Raw genomic sequence first — 14,378 nt, forward strand, 5'->3', positions numbered from 1 at the left:
GAATGAATGAGTGAGCACAGCTTTGCTGGCAGTTTTTGTCCTGTCTGCTTGGCCCACCCAGCTGCTTGAAGTGCCCATCCCCACTGTCCATAAGTAGCTGAACTACTGCATTTTATAGCCCTGTGTGTACTAGCATAGTCTGCAGATTGTGCTTTCCTGTAACATCCTGTCAGGCAACCTGTGGGTGCTCAGCTGTTCACATGGCAGCTCCTGGAATGTCTGGACAAGGGAGCAGGAAACTCTGAGAAGCAGCAAGCAGTCAGTATAGCAGCCATTATGTCCATCTCAGTCTAGGATGTCCCTTTTTGTGAATTACAAATCTTCTGGATCCTAAATTACATTGGGGTGTGACTTAGGCTCCTACAAATCTATATATCTTGTTAAAGCTAGTGTTTAATTTTCAAGGAGATAGAAGCCAAGGCCATCACTTAACTTTGATGGAAAATGAGGGAAGTAGCAGGAAGATAACTAAGCCTGAGATCCACAGACATTTTATGTTGAGAAAGGATGGATTCCAGCTTTTTGATTTTAGGATTCTTAAGGAGAGATAAGCTGTTAATGAAAACAGTAGATTTAACCTCTTAAACTGATTAGGGCTTTGCAAAATAAATTACCTTGAATTTCCAAATTCAGCAAAACATTTCCATTCCTTTATGTAGAGTAGGAATGATCTTAAGCTCATGATTAAAGTTAAGCAGTGGTGTTGGCTAAAATAGAAACCAGAGACCCTAATAACAATGGCTTATCTTCCTCTTCAGAAGATTTTGTAATTTTGCTACCTCATGACCATCAAGGAAATATCCCTAAGTTCGCTAGGGACAGGATCTATGCAAGCGCACGTGAGATGAATAAAAGACTGTTTCTGTTCTTTGTTTCTGCTTGAATAACATCAGAATATAAATCAAAGCTAAAGAAAAGCTATCTCCCCGCCCCCCAAAAAAGCCAAACAATCAACCACCCAAACCAACAATCAACCATCCACCATGGGAAAATGCTAAGAAAACTTCTAAGAAAACATCCCTCCTCTTCAGTGTATCGTGTGTGCTCAAAATGGGGATGTCTAAAATTATCCTTGGTTGGAAATTCCTAGAGAAAAGGATTCCTGCCCATAAGAAGCACACTAAAAATACACTGTGTACTGTTCATCGCAAAAGGAGGGACAGCTGATCCACCCACTTATCCCAGGAGCAGAGGGGAAGATCCTTCTTTCAAACCAACACGTGAAATCTCCCTGCATGGCACCTACTGGCATTTCTAGTTCTTAACATAGGAAAAATCAGCTAAGAGATCACAGCCAAGGCTGTTCTGATGTGCTAGAGCTTGAGCCCTTTCTGGACACCGGGTGGCAGCTTGTCATTAACATGATGGCTAAACATGTAAGAGGTAAAAAATAAAATACAATTAGGAGCACCAGGAACACTGTGAATTACAGGCCACTACAGGTAAAAGAGATTTCATTCCAACCTCATTAGAGTTGCTGAAAAATACAAGAAATCGCTCACATTTGCAGAGCTCTATTGGTGTGTTGCTGAGGGCATCACGCTATAAATCTCATGGATCTCTTCAACAGGAATGCTGTTCAGTGAAGACATGTAAAGAGAGAGATTCAGCTCTCCAGTATTCTTTTAATGTCAATGTTTGAAATCCCACTTGTATCCCCTTCCTCTGATCTCTGAAACTACTTTCACGTGAACTCCTACTATTATTTCATGCTGCTAGTACAAATGTATTGAGACCTGGTCTTGAAACTTGTTCACCAGTTTACACTTGTGTGAGACAGGTAACCTGTACACACATATAGGAGCTGTTCTGTTTTCTAGGGCTGAGTGAAACCTAACTGCTACCTGATAAAAATGAGATGGATTTGTAGTAGTTGCACTGTCTGTATACTGTGCTTTCAATGAACAAAGATATCCAGCATACAAGGAGTGTTTCTGGACAGGTGCCACAAAGCAAAAAATACTGTTAGCTTCTTGCCCTCTTACCATTAATATTCCAGTATAACATTATAGCCTCTCTCTGTTCATTTGGGATATGTGTATTGGTTGCAAGCTGCAAAATTCCTGTGCGGTGTTTTGAACAAGAGAATTTCTAGTCTGATATTACAAATGCAAAAAGTAGTTCTGATCTTGGTTCACTGCTGCTTTTACTCTACTTTCACACTGGTGATTCACTGCAACGACTCTGCAATACTCACACTGTCTCTTTTGTCAGGGCAGTCTGAGCATTCAAATCACTTGGCCACAGCAAAACAAAAGACAGAAGCTATGTGTTCCCTTTTACTGTAATTGCTTGACTGAAAGATGACAGAAAGACCTGAGAAATGCGGGGAAATGTGAGCTGAAGCCCAGTATTATCTGAGATTTGAAGGGTTTTAAACACACCCATGAAGAGTTTCTCAGCTAGTTTGTGACTAATTTCTTTTGGTTGGTTAACTTGAACTATGAAATATGCCCTGTGGATGAGCTTTGTCTTGCTGAAAATTCAGCAAAAACTTGAATTACTTTGGATACACTATACATGGATGCTGTTCACAGCCAATCTCTTTAGATACTCATTTCAGTAAGACTTTTATTGATCATTGTAGGAACAGGTTATTTAGCATATCAAATCTTTAGTTCTCAGTAGCCCTGCAGTTAAAGAGAATAAGAAGTAGGAAGTCTGGTGGTCACCATGTCATCTGGAAAAGTGGGCTGCCTTTGTCCTCCTGGATCAAATTAAGTAGTTTGATGCCAATGTAATCTACCCTCAAAGCACAAAAACTCCAAGTTACAACTGTTTCTAAGCAATCTAGTGCATAAGAAAGTTAATAGATGACTCTATAAAGCTAGTGCAAGACCAAGGCTAAATTTGCTCTGATTCAGAGCTAGAAGTCTGGCTCAGGATTTCTCAGAAACCTTCTGAGTAGGAAAGTTGTTAGTTTTCTATATTACTGCTAATCTTAGCTCCCCTCAAATCACTGCTAGAGATCATTGAGTCCAACCCCCCCACCCCTGTCTAAGCAGGAACACCTAGTGCAGGCCACACAGGCATGCATGGGGAATCACGCTGACAAGTTCCCATGAGCCCCAAAGGGAATTGTTCATGGTTATTTTTACAGGAGCTTTCACAACGTCACCCCTTCCTAATACAATGATCCCTCCTACCTATTACATATTCATCGTGTATGACTCATCGAAATATTTGGACATCTGCATCCAGACAGATAATTTTGCAGTACTTCGGACTCCCTCCACCAAGGCCACTGTTTCACGCATAAAACTGTAATGTCCTATCTTAGCTGTGTTTTACTTGCATACTAAGCAAAAGAAAGTTCTTGTGATAAAACCCTCAATATAGTCCAAAACAAACAGCGAAATGTGGGAATCCATCTACGCATCCAGAGCTTTTGAAAAACCAAGGAAAGAAAAATTTTTTAAAAGAAGAGAAGAAAAGCCTGGGTTCTCTTGAAATGCAGGGCCCGTGCTGTTGAAATGCTAGTTTGCAGAATGCAGCTCAGGGTCTTAAGGCTTGATTTTTAAGGTGACAGTATATCCTTCAGAAGAACCCTCGGACTTGTCTGAGGCGTTTCAGGAGCGTTTTCGTTCTGTGTGCCCGGGGCAACGTGTGGCAGCAGGGCCTCACAAGCATGCCCTCAGAAGTAGGCGCCATTAGCCCGGAAGGCGGCCGGTGACTGGGAAGATAGCATTTCGGGATTTCTCCGTGAGGGCGGCGGGCTCCCTCCCAGGAGCGGCAGCTGGGCTCAGCCCAGCCCAAGCCGACGTGGCGGCGCAAAATGGCGATGCGGGCTGACCCTACAGCGCGGCGGCGGCGGGCTCTCCGCACACACACGCCCAGCCGTGCCCTGACGGACAGGGGAAGTCACATTCCCCATTCCCGCACTGGGGACAGAAAATTTGCGCGTACCAGCTCTCATCTTTCTTTTACCCCTCAGACCAAGGCGGCCACCGTCCCGCGGGGCGGGGCCAAGCGAAGGGCGGGCTGCCCGCCGTTTCGGTTGTACTCAATTTCCACTGGCGGGAAGTGTTTCTTGTCGTTTCTCTCCCTCTACGGCCGCGGCGAGGGGCAGCCGCCCAACGTCCGGTGGGGTTCGCCGCCCCGCATGCAGGTGAGATCCCCTCCCTGCTGAGGCAGTGGAGGGGCTGCAAAGGCCCCTGGGGGCCGTCGAGCCTGCGAGCAGGTCGAGGCGAAGTGTGGCGGTGCTGAGCCTGCGGGGCCAGTGCAGCGGCGGGGTGGAGGGGAGGCCGCAGGTATGCTTCCCGGGGATATTGTTAAGTCTTGGCCGGCAAATACATGATGAAAGGCACAGTAGGGCTGCTAACTCTGCTCGGGTTCTCTTTCTCCAGCTATGGCATCTTGCGAGGCTTCCGAAACATCCTTCTTCAGCCTGAGTACAAGAGAGCGGATGCGGGAGAAGAAAAAGGGTGCCCTCAGGACTGCGAAGTTGAATGCTTCGCTTGCATCGAAAATAAAAACTAAGATAATTAGTGAGTGTATTTTGTCTTGCAGTGCGTGCAGAGGCTGTCTGCTAAATTGGCTTGTAACTGTGCCTTTGACAGTGTCCATGGTGGTGATGGGCAGCAGTTCTTACGCAGAGGTTACATGGTAACAGCTGCTGCTCTGCCTGTGGGTTTCTAGTGAACTCTCTACCCTGAAAATTAGTGTTCAGTGCCTAAAGGTGTCTGAGGTATCTGTGACATACAGGTTTAATGTAGTTTGGAGCTTCATCTGGGTGCATCACAGGCTTCTTGGTTCCATCTCAGATGTCATGAAGACAGCTGTCTTTGGGCAATGGGTAACCAAGCCAGAGTCATGTTTTCATGGGGAAAAGAGAGCAATGATAGTTTATGGGATAATTTGGATGACCTTGAAAAAGTTAGGTATTTTTGTTACTTTCTTTTGAAATTGAGAAACATGGATCTAAATCTGCTCAGGGGTTACTACAAAGGAGAGTAAGTTTTTCTCTCTTGTTTTGGATGAGGATGAAGTCTCAGAGCTATAAGGTGACTTGTTCAACGTTAGAAGCATATCTTTTGTAAACTCAGCACCTGAACCACTCAACTGTTTCTTAGGAACTGAAGCAGCAGCTTGCTAACTGATCATGACTCTCATGAGGATAGAGAGGGTGTCTGTCTGAAGTGTTGCAGGTTTTTATGGGAACATTTTCCTGCTAGTCTCTGGAGACTTCTGTTGATGAAAGGAATTACACTGCTAACTTTGTGTGAGGGCTATTGAGTTGTGAAGTCTGAGAGAGGCTATTCTTGGAAGAGGCATGGATGAGACTTTGATGCTGATTGTGTGTGATACTTCTGTATCCCTTACAGACAACTCCTCCACTATTAAAGTCTCCCTAAAACACAACAATAAAGCATTGGCTCTGGCCCTTAATGCGGAGAAAGCCAATGCACAGCGGCTCACCCAGGACAAGGCCATCTTACAGAAGGAGATGGAGCAGTGCCACTTCCAGAATGCTGTGCTGCGGCACAGACTCTCCCTCCTGGTATGGCACTAACAGTGTGGCTGGCATGGGAAGGGGCGGTGGGCAAGGTATGCAGCACCTTGGGAGGAGCGAGCTGTCACTGATTGTGCCTAGTCTCTGCATGTGAAAAATTGTAGAAAGTTTTGGGTTTGAAGGCACCTTTAGAGGTCATTTAGTCCCAACACCCAGCAGTGAGCAAGGACATATTTAACCAGATCAAGTTGATCAGAGCCCTGTCCAACCTGACCTTCAATGTTTCCAGAGATGGGACATCTACCTCTTTTGTTGGAAACCTGTTCCAGTGTTTCACCACCCTCCTTGTACAAAATTTCTTTGTTGTATCTAGTCTAATCTACCCTTTGGTAGTTTAAAACCATTACTCCTTGTCCTGTTGCAACAGGGCCTGCTAAAAAGATTGGCCCAGGTTTTCTCATAGGCCCACTTTTAAGTACTGAAAGGCAGCCATAATGTCTTCTGTGGCCTTTTCTTCTCTAGGCTGAACAATCCCAACTCTCTCAGCCTGTGCTCATAAGAGAGGTGCTCCATCCTTCTGATCATTTTTTGGCACTCTCGTGGACCCACTCTAACAAGTCCTTTGTTTTATGCAGCCCAGAATATAGTTGATTTTTCTGGGCTGCAAGTGCATGTTGTCAGCTTTTGTCCAGCTTTTCATCCACCAGTACTCTCAAATCCTTTTCTGCAGGGCTGCTCTCAATCTCTCATCCTTCACACTATTTATACTGCAGATTGCCTCAGCTCAAGTGCAGGATCTTGCACTTGGCCTTGTTGAACCTCATAAGGTGCCCACAGGCCCAGTTCTCAAGGCTGTCCTTCTGAATGGCATCTGGTTCCTCAGGTGTCAACTGTACCCACTCATCTTGGTGTCACCTGCAGACTTGCTGAGGGTGCACTCAAGCCCATTGCCTGTGTCATTGATAAAGATATTAAATAGCACTGCTCCTGCTATGGACTTCTGAGGGATGCCACTTTTTGCTGATTTCCATCTGGACATTGAGCCTTTGATGACTGGATAAGACCTTTATTTACTGAAGAGTCAATTCCTTATCTACTGAACAGTCCACCTATCAACTCTATGTCTTCAGTTTAGAGAGAAGGATGTTGTGAGGGACCATATCAAAGGCTTTACACAAGTCCAGATGGGTGACATCCATAGCTCTTCCCTTGTCCACTGATGTAGTCATTTGTTTGCTTATTCTTTCTGACAAGCTGTCTTGTCCCCAGAACATGTTTTGCTCCAGCTACCAGCACTCTTGTTAAAATAGGTGTTTTGATTTAATGACTCTCTGTTTTCTCTCTGTTACCTCAATATAGGAAAATGCCTTGAATGAAGTTGAAAATATTGCAGCCGCAGTTAGGACTGCCCAGCTGCCTGAGGTAAATCATGGGAAGCACTCTGCTCTGGGAAGGGGGCTTCGTCTCTGTCTCTTTCTTGGTGTTTCTTCCTCACTTCAGTGTTTGATGCTTCAAGTGATTTTCTTTGCTTGCTTGAACTGTGCTAGCTGCATTATCATTTTTAGATTGGTATAAATGATTTCCAGGGTAAGCTTTTCTATAGGAAAGACTGCAGTTTTAAACAGGCTTTCTTTCAGTCATTGGCTGTATTGGCCAATAGGGTCTTCTGCTATGACAGGTTGTGACTCCTTTTCAATTTCACTTTTTAAGGTGTTGCCATGGCAACTTGAGATGGGAATAGGACACTTTCCATATGTTCTTTCTCATGGGTAGGTGGGAAAACTTGTCTCAAATTATCTGATCTTATTTAACTTCATCCTTAAGATTGTGGAGACAGAATCTGACTCTACTGCAAGTTATTCCATAATTTGTGCAATTTTAAATAGATGGTCATTAGCAGTATTTGACATACTTTCCCTGGGTAAAACTGAGCTTCTGACATTTTGTTCAGGAGGCTGCACAGAGCTTTAAAATACCCTTCCATTTCTTCGCTTTCCAGTTCTGTGCAAGTTCTACATCCTTCTCTAATGGCCAGAAGAGCAGCCTGACTGAAGATAGCTGGGCAAATGATATTGCAGACGGTCAGCTTGTGAGGTGAGTCTTAACATCCATTATCACTAAGGTTGTCCTGAATTTCTGTATGTTCAACTTTCTCTTTTATGTATGTGCCTAGATGTTTATTTTATGAGGGATGTCTTTTCTTATCTAAGCCATGACTAATGCAAACTCTGTGCATAAACTGTTCCTTTGCCCTTTGTTTGAAAGCACATTGGTTGTAGGCAGTCTTTCCTTTGTAGCCGATAAGTAGTGCAGGATTTCTTTGAGGGAGGGCTATAGATGGCTTTGTTACATATAAATGCTTAATAGTCATCTACTTGTATAATGTAAACTTGTGTCTTGTAAAGAAGGTCAGTCGGAGCTAGATCTCTGAAAATGTATTTGGGGTTTTGTTTCTTCTCTGTGTAGTCCCCCCTTGAACACACAGAACCCCTTGGAGCTCCCCACACATACTTTCAAGCAGCTGTGGTGGCCTTCCACAGCAAGGTGAACCTGTGCTCATAATTTGGGTGTTGAGAAGGCCTTACTTCCTTCTTGTCTCAGTGTATATTTCTCCTGCTCCTCTCCACAACACCTACAGTGGTGTGCTTTCTTTATGAGCTGTGCCTGCACAAAAATGGGAAGTCTGTCCCAGCTGGGCAGTGTTGTTTCTTCAGTACTTCAAGCCTTTATTTTGGTGTTTCAGCAACTCTCGATGGAGGTGAAAGCTGTAGCTATTCTGCTAGATCCTGGGATATGTTAGAGGTATGGAACATGCTCCATTGCTGTTATTTCTTCCCACCAGGGCTGCAGTGATGCCAATGAGGGTGCCCATTTCCAAGGTATGTGATTCAAAACAGCAAGGTAGCCACTCCACAGAAGTACAGATATCCTCACAACATCTTCAGAGACCTGCTTCTAATGAGTCCCCAGAAACTGTACCTGTTGCCTCCAAAGACGTTTTGCCTGCTGGGAAACCTCAGTCTCACCAGGAGGACAACGGGAAGAAGCCAGCTGAAGCAATGGAAGCACAAGAAGTTCTTCTTGAGTCTCACATCTTTGGAGGTAAATTTGCATCTTTTGCTGTTCTTGGGTTATGAATTTGTGTGTCTATGTTCAGAAATGAATGGGTGCAGTGCCATAGCTTCAGTTAGCTTCTAACCATCACTCCAGCAGCTCCTAATAACTGTTATGAACTGTGTGCTTCAGTGACCCTGGCATCACTAGAGTAGGGTGTATACCAGAATGGGATGTCTCGGTGGGGATATGTAGCTTTCTGAGTATAGCCACTGAGATGATATAAGATTTTCAGAAACATCTGAAGGTACAAAATCTGACTAGGTGCACTAGGTTCTATTCCTTATGGATTTGACATAAAAATAGTATCACTCATACAGATTATGTGCATTTCAAAATATCAGGTTTTATTAAGGGATCTTGCTTCGGAGGGAAGCCAACTGAGCAATTATGCTACACAGTAAGTTTAGGGAGTCCCTGTAGAGACCAAATCATGCTTTTTCTATGCTCTGACAGTTTGGAGCACAGCTTTTAGTGGTATGGGGAGAGCTGGTATTTGTCTGCTACATTTCTCAAACTTAAAATTTGTTTATTTCTTTTTGACAGAGGCCTTGTGTGCCACTCAACAAAATCCCAACAATTTGCCAGCACATGCCTGGGAAAGTCATCCTTTTTCATATGAGGGTGAAGAGATGGCAAACCAATTCTTGGATCGTCTCTCACAAGGGCATGTTACTCAGAGGAGAAAGCGTTCTACCCTTTTTGCAACAAGTACTCCATCATCTGGTGCGGATATCTTCTCACATGTCAGTTCCACTCAGGCAGCTCAGTGGAGTATCACAAGGGACAGCAGCAGCTCCAGCACAAGCAACACACAGCCACAGCTGACATCTCACAGCTCCCTGGTTTCACTTACTGAAACCGCTGTTATTCCTCATACAAAATCTTTGAGTAAAGAGATTTTCTGTGATCAGCCTCAGGCTAAAGAAACTGACTGTAGTGTTGAAATGGACCCCAGCTACAGCCAAGTCCCTGAATTTGTTCACGTAAAGGCTGAAAGCAAAGGTAAAACTGTTGAGAAAACAGCCATTAAAAAGGCAATCACAGGAAAAAAGAAAACAAATGCAATTAAAACCAATGCAGAAAGTAGTTCTGATATACCTCAAGTTGAAGAGAGTGTTCAAAATGCAAAGCAGTTTCTTCAGCCCAAAGTTCCAACGTGTTGTAGTGAATCTGAAGTTTCTAAGATGAGAAAGAAGGCTTGCGTGGGGGCTTTCAATAGGAATAATAGAGGCTTTGATGTGGAGCAGCATTCCTGCTCTCTTGATAAATTTCAAGATCTCAGAAGAACCCATGTGGTGAATCCAGCACAGCTGCACAGTCCTGGAAGTGGTGACTTACTGGAACAGGGTAAGAAGAAAGCCATCTTTGAGATCCAAAGCATGGAGAGCTTGTCAAAGAGCCCAGTTTGTACTTTCTCAAGTCACAAAGTTTCTTCAGATGATTTCAGTGTACAGAATTCACTTCTGTTGATGAAGGAGACCTCAAGTGCTTGTGTTTTACAAGAGGATTCAAGTATGAGCAAAAAGAGCATCAGACAGAGAATCAACAGAAAAACTAGAGTAATTAGGCAAAGCAATTGCTGTGATGAGGAGAATCTGTTAAACACTGTGAAAATACCAGAGGCCGAAGCTGAAGAACAGCCTAAAATAAGCCAGACAAGCAGGAAGAAGTCTGCTGTGATCACTGCAATTGCTTTTCCTGACAAAGAAGTTGTTTTGGGGCCATGTACAGATGTTGGAGAAGTAGTTAAGAAGAGCACAAAGGATTCATCCGGTAATCTTATATGTAGCAGGAAAACTTGTATTATCCATCCTTCGGATTTTGCAGGAAATTTGGGTTGTGTCCAGACAGAATTTGAAGGGGGTGAAATTTTACCTACCAGGTCTATTTCTGGGAGCAAAGCTAGCAAAATCCCCAGAGTTCGCAAGATGGTAGCTGCTCAGAGGAGTAAAGAACAGAGAGGGGTCCTTGAAGCAGAGGGGCAAACTGAAGTTGCCAAGGAGAAGAGTGCTTCAGAAAAAGAGGCTTGTCCCAGACTAAAGTCTCAGAAGAAAAGGAGCACCTCTAGACCTCCAGAGGCTGATTCTCTGGCCAGACAAAGCGATGGTGCCAAGGCTCTCATTGGAACTTCAGCAGAACGTGCATCCAAGCAAAATGCTCTGAGGGGGCAGTTTTCCTGCATTACAGATCTACTGTCTGTGCCAGATGCCTTCTTGAAGGAGCAGATAGCTGAGATGTCGCTAACCAATAACCATATGGATCTTTCACACAGTCCTGAATCCTCTCCTGTGACCTGTCCTGCAACTTTGCCTGTCAACTCCAGTCCTACAGATGTACCAGTTTCCAAGAGCTCAAGTGCTGATGGCAACAGAAACCCTGTTTTGGAAATGCCAGAGAAATCCTCTGTTTGGTTGGAAAACTCCCTGCTATTTAAAGAAAAGACTGCAGAGACACCTGAGGAAAGAAACCAAGCTGAGTCAAGTTCTCAGAACCCACCTTCACAGGAACCTGGTAGGTGGTAGGCTAGGGACGGGACCCAGGTTAGGGGTAAGTGCCAAAAATCCATTCATAAACCATTATATCTTCCCTTCCCCTCCTCTTTCTTCAGAGTTAAACATCAGTGTCCAGTATACCATTTATGCTTCCACTTGTGCTGCTCAGTCATTTCTGTGGCTGCCTTTGCTTCTAGTTTATTAGTGTTTCTCAGTCTCGAGCTGTGCCAGGTGAAGTTTAGGCTTGAGGCGAGAAGAAAGTTCTTCACAGAGAGAGTTGTTAGCTGTTAGAATGGGCTGCCCAGGGAGGTGGTGGAGTCACCGTCACTGGAGGTGTTCAGGAGGAGACTGGATGTGGCACTTAGTGCCATGGTTTAGTAGTCACGAGGTCTTGGGTGACAGGCTGGACTTGGTGCTCTTTGAGGTCTCTTCCAACCTTATTGATTCTATGATTCTATGTGCAGATATTGGGAAGACTAGGAGCACGTGCTGGAAGTCCTGGTTTACCACTCCTGCTATCTACAGGGCATGCCTAAAAACTTAGAAAATCAGTTATTTAAGCAATTAAAAATTGTAATTTGATGCTGGCCCTGTCTACCATAGGCAGCATTACTGGGGCACAGAATATGATGAAGATGGCAGATTTTTGGTCCAGGATGGTTAGTGCTGCAAAGTTTCAGACTTGCTTAAGTAACTGAAGGTGGTATCTTCAATGGATATTCATCAGGAGCTACCTACCTACATGCTCTTGGTTGTATTTTGTTTTTGAAAAGGACTTGGAGGGTGTAACCCTTGGCAGGTAATACAGCAGTTGAGCTGAGATGTCTTGGGAACTTGCTGTTACTGGATGCTGTATAAAATAGAGTTGTTTTGTGGAGTTTTTTTCTTCTTGTAGCTGTACACAAACAGGTCTGTTATAGGAAGAGTGACCTGTGCTTTCTAGAGAGAGAGGAAGTTCTGCCCTCCCCCTCTTGGCCAACTTTGAAAGCTACAGCAACCACTGACAGGGTCCTGCGCTTTGCTGGAAGTCTCATAGGGTGCCCTAAGCTTCTGTTCTCCCAAGTTGTAAGATCTAGAACTATCAACTATCATTTTTGTATTGTTTTTCTACTACACCAGGGTCTAATGATACTAGCAGTATTTTTTCAGTAAAGAACCTAATTTGATTCATGAGCTGACCTTTGAGTATAAAGGGAACATGATTGGATTCAGGACTGTACAGTGTTCAGAGAAGCCTGGTAATGGAGCCCTTCTCTATTTGGCAGCTATTTCTCTATTTCTTAGCATATCAGGAAATGATCTGGAAACACTTTGTTCAACTTATGTCCAAATGCTTCCCTTTGCAGAGATGAGGCCCCTACAGAACTTGACCAATACCAGGACCCTCTCTTCCAGCTCAGAAGTGGCAAGGCGTTCAGCCAGGAAGAGACAGGACCCAGGCTGTTACGCAGAGCCAAAACTCAACAGGTTGGACTTTAAAATATTCCTTCCCATGACTATTCCCATGCTGCAAGCCCTGCTCTGTGCTCATGTGCCAGGACTGGACCCTCTGTTACTTCAGGTTCCTCTTACCCTTCCTGTTTCTGGGACCCTCCTCTTCTGCCACAGTGCGGTTAAGCCAAAATTCTGCATTAGCACAGACACGTGTGCAGGCTCCTAGTAACAAGGTACCAAAGGAATTATTTCCCTCACTGCAAAGAGCACATCTCTTACCAGACTGCATCTATGGTACTTCAGTGCTAATAAGTGTTTATTATGAGGATAAAGTACAGGCTAAATTAATACAGCTAAGTGAAAACCCTGGTTTCACTTGTGCCATTCCATCTTAAGTTTTATACAACTAAGCAATACTTCCATTTTAATCAGATTACAATGAAGGAAATGCTAGGCTTTGAGTTCTCCCCTCTGATCAGGCTATATTCTGATTCAAATTTCTCTGGCAGGTGTGAGTACTTAAACAAGTATCTGCATCTTTTCTCTGAGAAAGTGTAGTTTCAGTACATCCAATGGCTACTGTACAGAACCATTTAACCCCTAAAATGATGACTTCATTATGCTACTAGGTAATGCTATGTTTTTTTCCCGTGAAAAGTGTCACAGTTTGAACTTTCTGTGAGGAGCTGGTTATACAGGATTAGATGATACTCTCTACTGGTAGAGCTGTTCTCGTACTGGACAAAAATGGTATCACTTGGTCCGAGAGAGGGTTCTCAATAAACCCAGAAACTTTAGAGACTGAAATCATACACTTAGTCAAGAAATCTCTTGATGGTTCAATCTACTTCTTTTGTTTCCACAGTAAACTGAGGCGGGGTGATCCATTTACAAATACGGCGTTCCTCTGCTCACCTATCTACAAAAAAAGCAAAACTGCCAAAGCCAAGGAAACAACCAAGAAGACTGGAAACAATGGCTCCCTGAAAGAATGTCCCAGTGTCAAGACAGGCAAGCAAACAGCAACAGGCAGAGACACAGAACCAGAAGTAAAATAGTGATTCAGAAGGCAAACCCCAAGATCCTAGTGGCTTGTACATCTTTGCTAGAATCCAGCATTTTGCATAGCTTACTTTTTATTTGAAATATAAATAAAGTCTCCTATCTGAACAATATTAAAAATTTGTCACTTACTTGCTGCTCTGCCCCTTTACACCTTTAAATGTTGCGGTGCCTGTCTGCAAAGCCTTTGTGCCCAAGTGTTTGTGCCACCACAGACAGTTCTGCCCATCCTCTCCTGGCCCTGTGCAAGCCTGGAGGGCTGATCTTGCATTGCAGATACACAGAAGGACTGCTGAAAGGGTATGAAAGGGTTTCAGCAGCCCAGGGTTTGACAGTAAGCAGGATTGATATGCTGACCATGCAGCCTAGCATTACATCTTGTAAAAGGTGGCTTCTGTGCAGGTAAAGCAATCCACGGAGAAGTCATATTTAGGGTTGATGGCTGAAGCCTTCGACAGCCCTCAAAGTTGGGAGCTCTGCTGTGCTGGAAGGGAGCAAGGTCAGGTAAGTGCCTTTCACCAGTCCCAAGAATGCAATACCCAGGACACAGACACCAACATCCAACTCCATCAGTGTCAAAGAAAACTTTGTTGGGGGTCTGCTGGAAGTGTTAGTGCAAAGGGCTGTTTCTGGTAGTGGGAGCTACAGGGTGCCTGGCCAAGGGCCTTCTGAAGCAGCTGCTATACTATGAAGCAGACAACTGTGGTTCAGGAAATCCTGTGCTCTTTTTCACTGCAGACTGAACATCCCCTGGCCTCTACCACTTGCATTTTTAATGTATACTGGTGTTTAACATTGGAGGTTATTGATATTAAGTGTTG

The 14,378-nt window shown here is 44.2% G+C and overlaps 2 protein-coding genes across 2 annotated transcripts; both read left to right on the forward strand.

Annotated features, from left to right (window-relative positions):
• The first annotated feature begins 4,349 nt into the window (after positions 1 to 4,349).
• On the forward strand, positions 4,350 to 10,427 carry SGO2 (shugoshin 2). Its single transcript, XM_009899098.2, has 7 exons — positions 4,350 to 4,487; positions 5,325 to 5,500; positions 6,812 to 6,874; positions 7,452 to 7,546; positions 8,295 to 8,554; positions 9,113 to 10,342; positions 10,417 to 10,427. Exons 1-7 carry the CDS (start codon positions 4,406 to 4,408, stop codon positions 10,425 to 10,427), a joined length of 1,917 nt encoding a protein of 638 aa, XP_009897400.2. The 5' UTR covers positions 4,350 to 4,405.
• LOC128897919 (shugoshin 1-like) lies at positions 10,389 to 13,585 on the forward strand. Its single transcript, XM_054168401.1, has 3 exons — positions 10,389 to 11,080; positions 12,408 to 12,528; positions 13,361 to 13,585. The coding sequence occupies exons 1-3, from the start codon at positions 10,498 to 10,500 to the stop codon at positions 13,551 to 13,553; spliced, it is 897 nt and encodes a 298-aa protein (XP_054024376.1). The 5' UTR covers positions 10,389 to 10,497; the 3' UTR covers positions 13,554 to 13,585.
• The last annotated feature ends 793 nt before the right edge of the window (positions 13,586 to 14,378 follow it).

This window comes from Dryobates pubescens, chromosome 2 (genome assembly GCF_014839835.1).
Source record: "Dryobates pubescens isolate bDryPub1 chromosome 2, bDryPub1.pri, whole genome shotgun sequence".
Classification (NCBI taxonomy): domain Eukaryota; kingdom Metazoa; phylum Chordata; class Aves; order Piciformes; family Picidae; genus Dryobates; species Dryobates pubescens.